This window comes from Dermacentor andersoni, chromosome 5, assembly GCF_023375885.2.
Source record: "Dermacentor andersoni chromosome 5, qqDerAnde1_hic_scaffold, whole genome shotgun sequence".
In the NCBI taxonomy this organism is placed as follows: Eukaryota; Metazoa; Arthropoda; class Arachnida; order Ixodida; family Ixodidae; genus Dermacentor; species Dermacentor andersoni.
Window position 1 is genome coordinate 98,841,794 of NC_092818.1, and position 16,585 is coordinate 98,858,378.

Consider the following 16,585-nt stretch of genomic DNA (forward strand, 5'->3'; position numbering starts at 1 on the left):
AGCCTCTGCTTTTGGACGCTTTCTCAAGGATGCTTGTGCAACAAATGATCTTCCTTGTAACACAGCTTGCTGTAGTCGTTTTATTCTTCATTCCTTATGTTTGTTTATTTCCAAGAGTGGTTCATACCCGCTATGGGGCATTGGCCAAAAGATCGCTTGATTTTCAGGAAAAAGATTCCTTACCCGAAGCTTGACTTTTTTCTCTTTGGAATGATACTGAGTCGTTTAAATGTCAGCTTTGTACCATTCTTAAAGCAGTAACAGTGGCATTAACTAGATGGAAGCAAGAAAGGTATCAGGACGAAGCATTTTCCTGTCACCTTTCTTGTGTCCATGTTATTAATGCTGCAGCTATACCAAAGTTTAAAAGGGTACTGACACGAAAAATCCGTACCCTGCTTCCCCCCCCCCCCTTCTTTCTTGTTTTTTCTTTAATATAGCTGTCGACCCCATACAGTGTCGCGCCAGAATTCCTTTGATGTGCAAAAAGATCACCAATTATAGCCTCCTTTAGGGTGACTTTCAAAATGCGAGCCGAAAGGAGCGCGAATTCTTGACATATGGCTTGCTAACAACTCATCTCTGCACGTAACGAAAATCGGAGGTATAATGGTCACAAACCACTGAGGCACGTGCCGAGCCTGGTCCAGTGGTCGCAAGCCAAACAATGAGCTGGAATAACGCCGCATAACCATTTTTTGTTTCAATTTCACTCTGCGCTTTTCTGCATACGACACGGGATATAATAAGCTTGGTTCCCTGATGTCGCTTCGATGATGATGATTTGTTGGCATCCCCTTCTAAGCGGGCCGGTGACATATAGTCACGTATACTGCTTTGAGCTAATCAGGTAATTTATACATGCTTATCATTATAGAATTTTGTTTATTTCTTCTTCATTGTTTCTCTATTTCCTAAAAACCTCTATATGTAGCTGCCTTGTAGCTATACATAGGTTTATATAGCAGGCATATAGCATATGTAACTACCGACGCCTGTAGCGAATCCGGTCCCTATCAATCTTTTCCCTGTTTTTTTTTTTAATTATTATTGCGATAGCAATTATATGGACACTCCAGGCTCATTTGTGCCGTCGGCGTCGCCGTGAGGTTCCGTATTAGTGAAATCGTGTGAGGGTGAGTGAGCGAACGCGGTTCAATTTCGCTGCGCGAGCGAGGAACGCGGCCCTGATGCGTGCCCTCTGCTCTCGCACGTGAAGCACGGGGTGAGGCGAGGGAGGAAGGGCGTTCTTCTCCGGCGGCTGCTACGCTGCCTCGACGTCCTCCTCGCCTGCCCGCCGTACAAAGTGGAGACAACCGCGGCGTGTGATACGGCGTTGGCCACGCAAATCGCGGACGCCGTAGTAGACGCCTTTGGCGGACGCCGTAGAGACGCGTTGCCGGCGCTCGTGTCTTGGAAGCGGTCTGCGACGTGGCTGAAGTGCGCGCCTGCTAGGGCCTCATATTCAAAGCGATCTGCGATGTTTGCAGAATGCGCGTAGTGCCGGTAGCTTCGTATGCGCTGTGCTTTCGACGTTTCGTTCGCGTTGAAGTGAGAGATGCATGAAGGTCAATTCGTTTGCTGCTGCCGTGATTCCTCACTCCAGAATTTCGACAGCGAGTTTCTGCGCTCATCGAGCGAAATGTGTTCATGTCTACCTGTGCACGCGTGACACCGTGCCGGTTAATTTAGTTGGAACACGTTGGCGGGCTAGTTGGTTTGAATTCATGATATAATGTGTATAAGCGTGACTGAAAAAGGACATAGAAAGAAGCAGACATACAAAGACAGCGCCGTCTCTGTGTGTGTCTGTTTCTATGTCCTCGTTGAGTCCCGCTTACACATTCTATCATTGTTAATTTAGTTAGTAAGCGAATGTTTACAAGTTTATACAGCCAATAAAACTACTATCCTTACTTCGCACGGCTATCTCCTAATTTGCTTTCGCAATCAGTGCTTCGCCTTTCTGGAGGAACGGCGATATTTTTTTCCGCGGATAATTTCACCGCCTCTTGCTTATCTCGATTGCTTACCGGTTAATGCATGCTTCTATCCTCTTTGAATCCCAGCTCTTCCGGAAGGTGGGCGTTACCTACAGGTCTCGCTGGATCAATACCTTCGCATTGCATTAGGATGTGACGAGTTGTCTCCAGATTTGTGCAGAACGCGCGCGGCGCCCTTCTCACATTCTCCCGCCTATCTCCCGTTGTCTGAAGCTTAAAAAATTTCCGCGCGGTTTTTGAATTCACCACATTAAATGACGTTATACTTCTTTGCTTGTTGCGCGTTTGAGGAATTGAGAGCGGCATACCATGATTACAGAGTCGTTGGCTAATAGACAAAAAAAAGGCGAGGCGGAAATTTCGTGTCAATTTTCCTTTATTATGAACAAGAAGAGAGAATATATTTCTCTCCTCCATTTTTGTTTTTAACCAGCTTTTGTTTGCACCCCATCATACACAATTGAAAAAGATATTGTTAGGTTAACATGACCTTTGCGAAATATGAGCTGTGCAAATTTTAAATTTTATATCACTCCAGAAGAAAGATGCCATTGTGTCATCATCTTTAAAACTTACTGCTATGTATGCTACAAGAGATTAAGTGTGATGCTTCTTGCTTCCAGGAAACTGTAAGAGCATGTCAAATGTGGCTTTTGATGATTGCGAAGAATTTTTAAGCCATACTAAATACGAATGAGCAGTCATGGCATCAAATCGAGTATGAATAGAATATTTTTCTAATCTTGAATTTCCATACAGACCTTGAATAGTTCTTAAACAACAAACCTAGCCTGGGACTTAAACAAAATTACCGAGAAGCTTCCTTTCTTTCTCATTCTTTTTTTTTTTTTTTAATGTAGCATGCTTCAATGTCCATGGTTACTGACATGGTTGCTTTGTTTTGGCCTTCTGATCCATGCCTAAGCATTGCGCATAAGCATTATGCGTAAAGTCCTACATTAATAAAAACGTAGGTATAGGCATGGGAATTTAAGAGTAAAAATTGACAAGAAGCTTTTAAAAAGTCATTTCGTTTTGCACTGGTTTTATCACCAATATGAGTAACCAAGACCACTTAATTCTGCATATGAATGAACACGTCACAGGTTCCCACATTTAAGTTTAGCACAAATATGATACATCAGCACACCTAACCTTCCTACTATACTTTCCTGTGAATGGCTGAAACAGGGATGGGCATTGGCCGACGGATATCACACAAACATGTTTGACCACAATAGTTAGATTAGGCGAGAGAACCATAATATTTGGGAATTCGTTCATGGAAGAACTTCAGATATTTCTAGTTCACTTGTGCAAGCAAATACACTGCTTAGCATTACCTGTGGAAACCCGCCGTGGTTGCTCAGTGGCTATGGTGTTGGGCTGCTGAGCACGAAGTCGCGGGATCGAATACTGGCCACGGCGGCTGCATTTCGATGGAGGCGAAATGCGAAAACACCCGTGTACTTAGATTTAGGTGCACGTTAAAGAACCCCAGGTGGTCCAAATTTCCGGAGTCCTCCACTACGGCGTGCCTCATAATCAGAAGGTGGTTTTGGCTCGTAAAACGCCATAATTAGAAAAAAAGCATTACCTGTGGAAAGCTATTCACTACATCATGTTTTAAAGGAGCACTGACATGATATTCTCAATATATTTTTTTTTATATTCAATGAAGGTCCAAAGCCTTTAATGTCCCAGGAAAAAATTCTGACAGGAGTCAGAGTGCCCTAAAAAAATATCCTATATTTGTTTCTAAAACCCTGTTTAAACCTGTTTTGGTACCCAGCAGCATAGTGCGTCACGAGTCACGACACACTATAACTTGCTCCGCTCCTGTGATTGCAGCAGCTTCCACGCACGGGCGCAGCCAGAAGTGCGTGCAGCAATCTCGTTTCCTTTTTTTATAAGCGACATCATTGTACCTATATCGATTGCTACGAGACATCAGCAAATATTGCTTTGTGTCCTGATGTCCCGATAATGCTGATGGCATTGCACTTCGAGACTAACTTTTGTGTAAAGTTTTAAATAATTCGTACATATTGTTCAACCCATACTTGCTAAGGGTCATCCATGTACTTATGGTAAGTGTACAGTAGAGTTTGAGGAATTGACTTGAATTAGGTTCTCTCTTTTGAGCAAGTGAAGAAATCTTGGTTGATTTTAAGTTAAATCATGGCTAAACATAACTTCCTAGAATAATTGGCATCTATGTACAGTGAACAAATTTATAGTTGTCATCTTCATGGCGTACACTTTTCTTATGTACCTTCAGTGGGTACCATCTTTTCACCTGCTCTTTTAGTATACCTGTGGCGCAGAGCAGTGAAGTAAAAAGCAATTAAAATGTCAATTAGCCTCGGCAGAAGCCTAGTTGTGAGAGAATAAATTGAGAAAAAACAGGATAAGAATTGTGCAGCCGCCTGTGTATGGTAAAACTGGTACAAGTATCTGTATTATTTGCTTTCATAATAAATAAGCAGTACTCCAGGTTCCACGACGATAATGGAACAGAGAATAGTCAAGAGGTATTTGAAATCCCACAAGTAACGCCGGAAGAGGTAAAGAAAGCCTTGGTAGCTATGCAAAGGGGGAAGGCAGCTGGGGAGGATCAGGTAACAGCAGATTTGTTGAAGGATGGTGGGCAGATTGTTCTAGAAAAACTGGCCACCCTGTATACGCAATGCCTCATGACCTCGAGCATACCGGAATCTTGGAAGAATGCTAACATAATCCTAATCCACAAGAAAGGGGATGCCAAAGAATTGAAAAATTATAGACCGATCAGCTTGCTGTCAGTTGCTTGCTGACAAACTATTTACTAAGGTAATCGCAAATAGAATCAGGAACACCTTAGACTTCTGTCAACCAAAGGACCAGGCAGGATTCCGTAAAGGCTACTCAACAATAGACCATATTCACACTATCGATCAGGTGATAGAGAAATGTGCGGAATATAACCAACCTTTATATATAGCTTTCATTGATTACGAGAAAGCGTTTGATTCTGTCGAAACCTCAGCAGTCATGGAGGCATTACGGAATCAGGGTGTAGACGAGCCGTATGTAAAAATACTGAAAGATATCTATAGTGGCTCCACAGCCGCCGTAGTCCTCCATAAAGAGAGGAACAAAATCCCATTGAAGAAAGGAGTCAGGCAGGGAGATACAATCTCTCCAATGCTATTCACAGCGTGTTTACAGGAGGTATTCAGAGACCTGGATTGGGAAGAATTGGGGATAAGAGTTAATGGAGAATACTTTAGTAACTTGCGATTTGCTGATGATATTGCCTTGCTTAGTAACTCAGGGGACTAATTGCAATGCATGCTCATTGATCTGGATAGGCAAAGCAGAAGGGTGGGTCTAAAAATTAATCTGCAGAAAACTAAAGTAATGTTTAACAGTCTCTGCAGAGAACAGCAGTTGACGATAGGTAGCGAGGCACTGGAAGTGGTAAGGGAATACATCTACTTAGGGCAGGTAGTGACCGCGGATCCGGATCATGAGACTGAAATAATCAGAAGAATAAGAGTGGGCTGGGGTGCGTTTGGCAGGCATTCTCAGATCATGAACAGCAGCTTGCCATCATCCCTCCAGAGAAAAGTGTATAACAGCTGTCTTACCAGTACTCACGTACGGGGCAGAAACCTGGAGGCTTACGAAAAGGGTTCTACTTAAATTGAGGACGACGCAATGAGCTATGGAAAGAAGAATGATGGGTGTAATGTTAAGGGATAAGAAAAGAGCGGATTGGGTGAGGGAACAAACACAAGTTAATGACATCTTAGTTGAAATCAAGAAAAAGGAATGGGCATGGGCAGGACATGTAATGAGGAGGGAAGATAACCGATGGTCATTAAGAGTTACGGACTGGATTCCAAGGGAAGGGAAGCGTAGCAAGGGGCGGCAGAAAGTTAGGTGGGCGGATGAGATTTAAGAAGTTTGCAGGGACGTCATGGCCACAATTAGTACATGACCGAGGCAGTTGGAGAAGTATGGGAGAGGCCTTTGCCCTGCAGTGGGCGTAACCATGCTGCTGCTGATGATAACTCCAGGTCCTCACTTCTGCTTGTCTTCTGCAGTGCTATACATGGCAAGTCATGGTGCTGCTGCATTTGGTCGCAAATGTTATGCAGCCACTTAACATTTATTTAGATGTATACTTAATAAGCACTCAGTGCGGCTGAATTGTCCATAAGTGCATGATCAACTCAGCAAGCTGTTTCATGTGTCCAAGAAGTGCTCCACGGCAGTTCTCACCCGCACCGCCTTAACGTTCCTTTAACTCGGAATGTGCTTCAGTTTACGTCAAACAAAAATTTGAGCAATGAATCTGCAAAGCCGTGGTTGCCACAGTGGTCTTCCCTCACTTTGCCTAGGTCCCTTGCTCGACCAATCTCGTATCACCATGTGAACCTTTCTTGCTTGAACTTTTCTTCTTAATGCTGCTCATTCATGAACTCATGAGCACACTGCTACTAATCATGAAATTTTTTAGAAGTTGAAATTTTTCGCCATTTGCAAAGGATGTTCGAAAACATTTTGTTGAAGCCACCTTCTTTTTATTTCTGACTCTTTGCTTGGCCTGATCTAATGCAACACTCTCAATGAGATACTCAGCCATAAATGCCACTTGTGACTGCATTGATTTCCTCTCTTTAAGCCCATTAACATAGTTTCAAACAAAGCACTAATTGTAAATGCTGGATAACTGCAGAAGACACCCCCTGACCTGCACATTTATGCCGACAAGTTTCAAACATTTTTTTTCTTAATTTGTATTGGCTCACAAGCATATCATCACTGCCTTCTGCCAGTAGTAGCCTACAGGCCCATAACTTTAGAGGCTAACAAAGGCAATCAATATGAAGCTAAGGGCCATGCAACAAGTCATGGCAGGAAAAGTACACACAACAATGAAAGGTAGGAAGACAGTAGCATGGATTACAGATCCAACTTGCCAGTGGGAATATTCTGGCAACAGGAGTGAAGTTTGGCAGGTCATTATGATGCGTAATGCAGATAACTTATGGTCTATTTGAGTAGCAATGGAAGCGAGAGGAAGATGGATGCAGTTTTAGAGGGCAGAGATTTAGAGTGAAGCAATCAGGAAATTCGCAGGCATAGGGCGACGCACTTGGTTGACCGACAGTGGTCAAACAAGCAGTGTTGCTGGAGCCGTTTCAACAAGGGGACATGTCATCAGCGGAAAAGAACAGGGAAATTGTCTTTGTACATGCATCAGGTCAGCAGCCTTGCTGCTATAATGAAGACGAATCTTCTTGTCGAAACATTGGCTCCTTTGTTGAACCACCATCGCTCACTCCAAACCTCAAACTTGCTGTGAACCTAGCTCTTTCTTGAATTTACATCCGGTTAATGCAGTACAAGGATATCTGGAGATCATTGGCAAACTCGTTATCATGACTGACACATAAGCACTGCAATCTTGCACACATATCACATTTCATATTCCATTTTGGATGTGTGGTTGCACAGCCCTCCTGTTTCTTTCACACTACCTCCGAGGTAAACAATTGAGATAGGTCAAAGTGAGAAGAGCCCCATGGACATCTACAGGGTCTCTCACTCGGCTGGTGGAACATACTCTTATGAGTTCTGAGCCCATAGATCAGTCTTTCCATTCCCTACTAAATTAACTAAGAAATTCCCAATGCTGAGTGAACTGTTATACAAGCTGCACCAAGATTTATGCACTGACAAGTTCACATTAATGTCAAAGTACATTTTTAAAGCTATCTACTTCAACATACGGGTTACAGAACGCCCAAGAAAACCAACCAATGCAGGCATTGCACTTTTGTTGACAAACCCATAGAATATGAATGGCAGATAACAGGTAACACAAGGAGGGGACAACAGTTTCAGGAACCATTTAATAAATACCAAGCCCGTTTTGCTTCTACCACTGTCAACCATATATGTTGGTGCCACATTTGCTGCCAAAGGAGCCAAGGAACCTATATCACTGCTGGAAGCACAACAGTGTCAATTTGCAACTTCAGTACACATGTAAACATCCAAAGTTAAGTGTGCCCCTTGGAAATGCTTGTCCCCAGGACCCGTTGAAAGTGCAATTGCTTATATGTGCACATCTGAGCCAGCAGAACTCTCTTCACTGAGTTCGCTCGTGGGGTGTGCTTGTATGCTTTGTGGAAGTTCAAAGGGCTGCTCAGCCAACACCTGAGCCACCTGCACAACTGTCGAACCATCTTCGTTTGTCTGGACAATTTGTACCAACTTCACTGGTTGCTCTGATGCTTCGTCAGTCACTGCAGTGGTAAGAACTTGAGGCTCAGATAGAGTGCTTGCTGTGTCGGTGTTCATTTCTTCTGGAATGGCTGCACTGGCCGCAGCAAGGTCAAGGCTCTCATAACGAACTGTCTGCACTGTGAAAATGTTGTCCTTGTTGCAGAAGTAATTGAAGCGCGTGTGACCCGATGGCCACTTGAAGCGGTGCTGGGAGACCAGATGCCGTGACAGCGAGTTTCCCTTGGAGTACTGCTTCTGGCAGATATGACACATGTAGATGCCCTTAGGGCACTTGAGGTGTTCATCACGTATGTGGTTACGCAGAAAGTGGCTGCTACGCTCGGCGAAATCGCAACCATCGTACGGACACGCATAGCCCTTGTTTGAATGCGTCAGCAGGTGCTTTCTCAAGTCGCACGGTTGCTTTGCAGCGTAGTCGCACAGGTCGCAAGCGTAAGGCCGCAGGGACGAATGACGCCACTGCATATGGCCCTTGACCGCCGAAGGCGTCGGGCACGTCATGTCGCACAGCGGGCATTTGTACTGGTTCACGTGAAGCCGCATGTGGTCACGCAGAAGGCGCTCTGAACTGAAGCTGCGACTGCAGTAGATACAACTGTGGCTAGATCGCTCGTCCTGGCGCGCAAAGTGGTCCAGCAGTTTCGTGCGCGACGAGAACACGCCGCCGCAGTTCGGGCATGCCAACCTTTTCTCCTGCGTGTGCGTACGAACGTGCTCCCTCAATTTGTACATCGTAGCAAAGGTAGCCTCACAGGAACCCCAACCGCAAGCGCAGGGCAGCTTCGACGACGACCGCGCCCCGCCGCATGACTCTTCTGCGTGACAACTGACGTGCATGTAGAATGCTTCAGGATTTTCGAAGCAGTCATCGCAACCTGTCCATTGGCACTGGTACTTGTCGGGAGTTTCGGAAATGATGTTACGAGAGCCCTTGTCCATTAGGCAGCGCATAGTTTGCGCATTTTGTCTGTCCAAGAGGTTCTGGCCGTAACATTTAATCTTACAATGAAAAGCATGATAAAACACGTGCGTGCGTAACTCGGAGGTATTACTCAGCGCCTCAGCGCAGTCCCTCCAAGGACACATGTTTGTTTCCACAAAAGTCAGGTCATCATCCAAGTGCTTTCTTACGTGCTGGTAATATACAGGGCTGTCGTCGCACGAGAAGTCGCACTGGTCCCATTCACAGTGAAGCAGCAGCTTCTCTTCCTTGAAGGCAACATTAGCAGTTGTCTTTTTGCGTATCATTGCCTTTCGAACGAAGATGAAACAACGCGACGGCTAGAATCACATTTCAACTGCTTCAACTACCAAAAATCCTGCCACACACTTTTCCCACCAATTTTATCCGCGTTTATCGGTTTGACTTGCATTGGATTGGCTTGCAATGCCATTGACAACTACAATACGACATTTTTTGGACTTTTGGACTGGCATTTAACTACAAAAGAAAAACGTACATTAAGACGGAAATTTGTGCAGATGTTTCTCACTTGAATTCTTATAAATACCCTCATTTTATGTCCAGCCTCTGTGATTCGCACATCATCGAAGTTTCGGTTAGTGGTTTCGGTCCGCCCGCACACGGCGATCACCCTTTCCGTAAGAGTGAGATAGTAAAATATGTTTATAAAATGTTTGGTTATACTATACGCAGTCCTCTTCGGTTTAAAAAAGAAGCGAGATATCAAATGGTGTGCAGGCGGATTCCAATAAATGAAAGGCAGAATGCTGCACCATAATAAGCCTTTAATTTTCATGGGCTTCAAGAGCTATAGCTTGCGGAATGCCCCTCAGGCGGGTAATGTGTCACGTGAAGAACTAATTCAGCAATATTCAAAATAATCCATTTATTTCCTGGCCAGTACCGCATTGTGGATATGATCCGTATGTCCTTGCTAGATTAAAGAAAAAAAAAAAGAGGATAGTGGCGCAGCATGGTGCTTCATTGAATTGTCATGGTGCAATCTATACTGCTTTTTGACATTCCTCTGAACCTTTAATTAAAACTGACCTGCAAAGGAATGAGACCTGCTTGTGTGGTAACATTTTGTTTTTAACCAAAGACGCGGTGGGGGTGCAGGCTGTCATTAAAAAGCATGGTTCAATCATGTTTTTAACCATGCAGTACAAGCTGAAGCACTGCCATTTACCAGGCTAGCATGTGCCTCACTTTGTGCAAGCATTCTTTGCATGCAGGAAAAAGCCTGATTGCCACAAGAGAGAGAGAGAGAAAATTTAACGATACAAAGAGCAGAAAGGTAGGCCTGAGGTACATTCATCTAGCTGGCTACTCTGGACTGGGGCAAGAGGTAAGAGCAGCATGGTGGGTGAAGATGACGACAGAAGGAGGAAGTAAAACATATAGCAAACAATTAGGTCCACTCAAAGCCTATAGTCCAGACCCATACTTTTTAAAAAGTCAAGTAACGTCTGGCCTGAAAAATTTGTGCCGAGGGCACAAAATAACATCCTCCGACAATGGTGGGCTGTCAAGGCACATAAGATCATTGCTCAACTTTTGTCACTTTTCCATGTACTGAGGGCAGTCACACAGCACATGCATATGTGCATCCACTCAACAGCACAGAAGATATGATTTATTCCAGAGTTTTCATTCCTTTGTTTATTCATATTGCACATGATGAAACACACAAGGTGGAGTTTTCCATATGTAGCATACATACGTAACAATCCTTTTATTATTTCCCGCCAACATAAGAAAAATAAAGAGAACCAATGATTTGCACATTTAAATTGAGGTCATAACTTTCAGGTATACCTGTCAGGACAAAAGAAGTGAGATGTCCTCTTCACCAATTGAGAGCGAGGAAAAGAAAAATTGAGAACAACAGTGAATTAAGACAACTCCTCAGAATTCAGTAAAGTATGGCAATACTGTCCTAAGACCACACACAGAAGTGCATCAGATAAATCGTATTGCACTCATATATGTATTTAAAAAAAATCTAGGAAAACACGAAGCTGCATGAAAATATGCTTACAGAAGGCAATGCAACAATAACTTTGTGTGCATTTAACTCTCTTGACTAGAATAAAACTGCAGCTAATATCACATAGTTGAAGATAAGAAAGGAACATTCATAGCAATTCACAATGAAATTGAAGCACAAAACATGCCTTGGGCTATAGAGTATGAAATAGGTAAAAATTACAACAGCTAATCAATAAATGGAACATCATTTCATCTGCCTGTACTCCACCATGGTAATTGCCTCATCCAACAGATGTCTCTTTTCTGAAGTGCACTAAGACGCGCACAATCGCTGCCAAGAATGAGTGCTAATGAGCTGCCACATTTTAAACACAATCAGAGGGAGCATAGTATGTCATCAGCTGCATCTTCATTGCAACTGAGCCTGTCTAAATAATATCCAAGGTGTACCAGCAATGTACAACACCGTAATAACCTATTGAAATTATACAGGCATCAAAAGTACCAATTAGGCGGCAGTAAACAACTTGGCAAACTATGGTGATGTTATCCATTACTAAGCCCTAGCATTGCTTTGGGATGTTGCCATGACTCAGTCAATCTAATTTCATTACCCTTTCTCCAGTTATTTTCTTGTATGAGTGCTTCTTGAAAGTCAAACAAAAACAGTTCAAATTTACATGTGCTAAGGAAAACAAGTTAAGCTGTTGCTGTGTTTCTCCACATCTAGTGATTCTCATCAACAAAAACTGTATATGTAGACAGTAAAATGATTACCAAATCATAACAGTAACATCCATTTCCTATTTATTTTTAAAATTATTTTTCACAATCATGAAAGCATAGCACATTTTTACAAAGCAGCTCAAAATGCAATGCACTAAGAAAAGTAACAGACGGTTTTGATATCTTATTTCTATAGCTCCTGTGATTTGTCAACAATTCCGCCACAGTTCACGGCATAACATCGGCTCCTTCAAGTAACCATGAACATTTGCTGAACGATAACTGGAAATCCTGTTTGGATACCCTAGATATCTGTAAGGTATCTTCAAATTCCTGACAGACTTCCACTTGGATCGACATAGGCAAGCATATTGCATGCCAGAAGTACAAGTTTATTCATCTTAAGCAAAAAAGTAAATATTAAATTCAATCGCATGCGGGTAATCCAACTACTTTAGAACCACATAGCTTCAGTTTGCTCGCACTTATATGCAAGCAACAACTGGGCCACAAATGGGTGTTGGCCCAAGACACAGGTGTAAAGTTATGATAGTGAATTTTGCCAGTTGTAAAAACGCATTACATACTCAATGTGATCAAGATTTATCACATGGTATCTTTCAATTTACGTTTATTTACATTTTCCAACAATTCTTGTTACCTATTCCGCTTCATGAGAATATGTATTCATGAGAACATGAATGGTAGAAAACGTTTAGATCTGTGTCAGAGTTCGTACATTTATTTCTGTTATTGACATTCTACCCATAATTTTTTTGGGGAAGAGACGACAAAAGAAAGTTAAGTGGCAGAACCTTCATATTGTGAAATGCCAGAACAGGAATTAGTAAGCATCCATTGTATGTACGTCCACTGGGACTTTTATGTAAGCTTCCATACATGTGGATATTATGCCACAAAGATATCCTTTGGATAACCAGCATGAATATCCCTGTATAACAAGACATTCAAATCATAATTGGATGTTTCTTGGATTACCATGGTCACTTGGATCAGCATGACAACAGCATGAGCAGATTTATTCCTAGCTACTCTTGATGCCAGCAGTCTGCACCGACACTAATGGTCACATCATTGATCACAACATTACCGCCATTCACTGCATTAAAGGTGATCAATTTGGTGGACACTGCCCAATACAGCCATCAGGTGAATTATCTCAGAAACAGTTATCCCCCAGCAAGAGAAGCAAACTCACAGAAATGACACATCGTTTTTCATAGCGAGTAAACAATTGCAGTAGGACTAACTACATGGCTGCCATGATGCAAGCAAAGAACAACTACCCCCATGGCCAGTGCAAACAAGTAAACTGGTATTGAGCACTATAAAGCCTGCAGAGTTCTTAGAGACCAGGAAAGCCATTACACATTGCAACCACTTAAAGAGCCATTTTTTGCGCACCATCAGGTTGTTTGTCTGGCTACATGGCAAAAGGCCAGCAGAATCTGACGACTCCTAGAAGAGAGCATACCGTACATTACAAATTTGCCTCAGCATTGCAAAAGTTACCATGTGTCTATGACACAGGAATACTACCTGGTGAGAAATGTGTTGTCACCGTCTATGTGAGTTATCTTAACAAGCACTGTGCCAACAAGGGAATGCTGAGATATGGAATGTTTAGCTTGTTTTGAATGCTGCTTGGCTTATAAAAAGACACAAATAAAGCTTTTTAGGAATTAGGTTTCCACAACAAGCCTTCGCTTTTCCATAATAAACTTTGCATTAAAGTTCATTTGCATATACAGTCGAACCCATTTTTAACAAACTTGTTAGTTCTGCAAAAAGTGGTCGTTATATCAGTAGATAGTTATATGTAAACTCGGCCTTAAAAACTTGAAAAATTTAAGAACACTGTAGCTAACATCGGCAGTTATGATTTGACACCACTTTCGTCTGACACCACCTTAATTTTTGTTCCTGCCACTTTTTAACATCTAACTGCAACCTTTTTAAAAGTGTCATCTAAAGAACAAAATGCGTCGTTGTGGCTCCTTCGAAACGTCACCCGGTTGGTTCCAATCACCTGCCATTTTGAAACAGCTAACACATTTGCTGCCATTTTTTGTGTCCCACCATCATCGGGACACAAGCAGATTCTGCATACGATAGCTAGGCATTCTAGTTGGCTTCCGGCATTGTAGCTTCCCCGCGACAGCTTGTCACCAGCCAGTCTGATGATCGTACTGCTTTGGCTGCTAAGCCTAACTATCATCGTTTCGTTGGAAGTTGGCAACAAAAGTTGTGGTTTTGTGCCATTTGACATGACAACAACTTTGTTCATGGCCGATTTGATTGTGGCACAGCACGCGCTATTCATGCCGGAAACATTGTGCCAATTCATGCTGGAAAACGAAATCTCTGTCATTATTTTAATGCTAGAAGTAGGGCTAGTTGGCAGTACCGCAGGGAAATGCAAATAATTGCACAAGTCCAAAAGGTGTTTGAAAAATCGGTCAGCAACTGTATTTGACATTTATTGTTGCCAAGATATATACATTTTAAGGTACCTGCAAACAAATATTTGCTTCGCTGTAACCACTACCGAATTGGATACATATTCAATTTCGTTATAGCAGTAGAACACTCTATGAAAATAAAATGTGGCCAACTAAATTTTATATTTACTTCGTTATATCAGATAATTCATTATATAATTGTGTTTGTTATATCGAGGTTCAACTGTATTAATGTAAGGAATGCAGCACATTGCAAATTTTTTTTGGTAGAGATTAAATCATTATTACAGACAGAATACAGGTCACTCCATCAGCAGTGCCTGTTTAATGTTCAATTTATTTTGCCTCTCAGAGAAAAACAATCAGAAGCCACTGCTTGCTAGCATTCCCTTGCATGCAGCAGGACTGTAGTGCCGCTTTTCTCTCTAGGTAATTATAAGTAAGTATCCCTACAACCCCTTCAGTGTTCTGTGAACTAAAAGCATAACTCAGACATGTAGGCAACATACACATTGTGCCGAATTTATATGCCTGACAGTAGCTTCAAAAGCATTTACTAATACAATGCACAAAAAATGGCAGCACAGACTTAACAGCGTTCATGCACCACTGCCACACTCCATCCACCATATACAATGACACAGCTAACCTCGCGCTTTAACACACATAAATAGCAACATTCATTTGCACGTCTTTGACAAGCCCTTCCTACAAATGTGAGGAGTCCCTGCAGGAGTTCAGCACCTCCTGGTAGTCCTGTTCGAGCACGCGGTCTAGCAGAAGGCAGTCAATCTGCCGATCATCGAGAGTGCCACCGGTGCCTGTGCTTAGGAGACTGTCAGTGTCAGAGCCTTCCTCGACTGTCTGCAGCCTTTGGGAAGTCCCGTCCAGAGTGAGTCTTCGAGCTGCTTTTGCCAATGATGCCTCAATATCCAAAGCAATGACTGGCGAAAGGTCTTCGAGGGTGGCAAGGGTGGCAAGGGGAACACCAGGGGCACTGTGTGGGTGAAAAGAAAGGCCACTTAATATCAATGAAGGTGTCAATACTCAACCATAGTTGAACCACAATAACTCGAACTAAAATAATCCAAGATTCTGGACTGTTGTAAAATTGAACAAGTTAAAGAAACTGGCAGGATCTATTCGAGCACCACTGTCAAAGTCAAGCGATAGCTTCTCTGTAGAACTGCTGAGGTAAGCTGCTGAGTAGACTTATTGGTTAGCTCTGCTGGATAATGCTATGAGGCGTGTGGATGATGCGATTTATTAAGGTATTATGAGGATACATATCATGCACTGGTGTCAGGCTTGGCCCACCAAGTCCGCTGACTGTGCACACTTTGATTACACAGTCTCCAGGATCAGCCTAATTAGCTTAGCAAGACAGCCATCCCAGCAAAGTGGCAGAATTGTATTTTTTGCATGTATAACTCACACTGAGGATATGAAAAATTTAGGAGTAAAAGCGGGATGCAGGTTATATGCAGATGCTGCCTTGAGGTGGGTGGCACTCATAAGAAGCCACACCATAAGGCAAAAATCACCCCTCGAGGCAACACTCGCATATAACCCACACCAATTACATCGGGGGTTTCCAATTATATTCGGTACTTTGGGCAACCTATGCCAAGTCTGAACAATCCTTCGGCTACTCTGTATTGCTTTATATTGGTGTGCATATTGTTAGATTCTTCTTCTCTCTGGTCCCCCAACTGCACCTTTTCCTTATAATCGTAACTGCCTTAATCATCATCACTCTATTTTTAAATGGGCCCTGAACCACTTTTTATCAAATTGTAGAAAGGCACTTGAAGTGAAAACAGGCTATGTCATAAATCATCATCATCATCATCATCATCAACCTGGTTACGCCCACTGCAGGGCAAAAGCCTCTCCCATACTTCTCCAACTACCCCATTCATGTACTAATTGTGGCCATGTTGTCCCTGCAAACTTCTTAATCTCATCCGCCCACCTAACTTTCTGCCGCCCTCTGCTACGCTTCCCTTCCCTTGGAATCCATTCTGTAACTGTTAATGACCATCGGTTATCTTCCCTCCTCATTACGTGTCCTGCCCACGCCCATTTCTTTTTCTTGATTTCAACTAAGATAT

General features: G+C 42.8%; 2 protein-coding genes across 3 annotated transcripts in view; both read right to left on the reverse strand.

Annotated features, from left to right (window-relative positions):
• Positions 1-7,895: 7,895 nt before the first annotated feature.
• Positions 7,896-9,676, reverse strand: Hinfp (Histone H4 transcription factor). The gene has a single exon (XM_050178271.3). It carries the CDS (start codon positions 9,552-9,554, stop codon positions 8,115-8,117), a length of 1,440 nt encoding a protein of 479 aa, XP_050034228.2. The 5' UTR covers positions 9,555-9,676; the 3' UTR covers positions 7,896-8,114.
• A 1,241-nt stretch (positions 9,677-10,917) lies between these two features.
• Positions 10,918-16,585, reverse strand: part of LOC126530939 (uncharacterized) — a 45,549-nt gene continuing 39,881 nt past the window's right edge. For both annotated transcript variants that reach the window (XM_050178269.3, XM_050178270.3), the window contains one exon: positions 10,918-15,468. In XM_050178269.3, the coding sequence (XP_050034226.2) occupies positions 15,180-15,468 (289 nt within the window). In that variant the 3' untranslated portion in view covers positions 10,918-15,179. The remainder of the gene's footprint in view (positions 15,469-16,585) is intronic.

What these genes read in the sequence shown, in the direction of transcription:
- Hinfp (XM_050178271.3), bottom strand. Translation starts at nt 9,554, where the DNA reads ATGATACGCAAAAAGACAACTGCTAATGTTGCCTTCAAGGAAGAGAAG.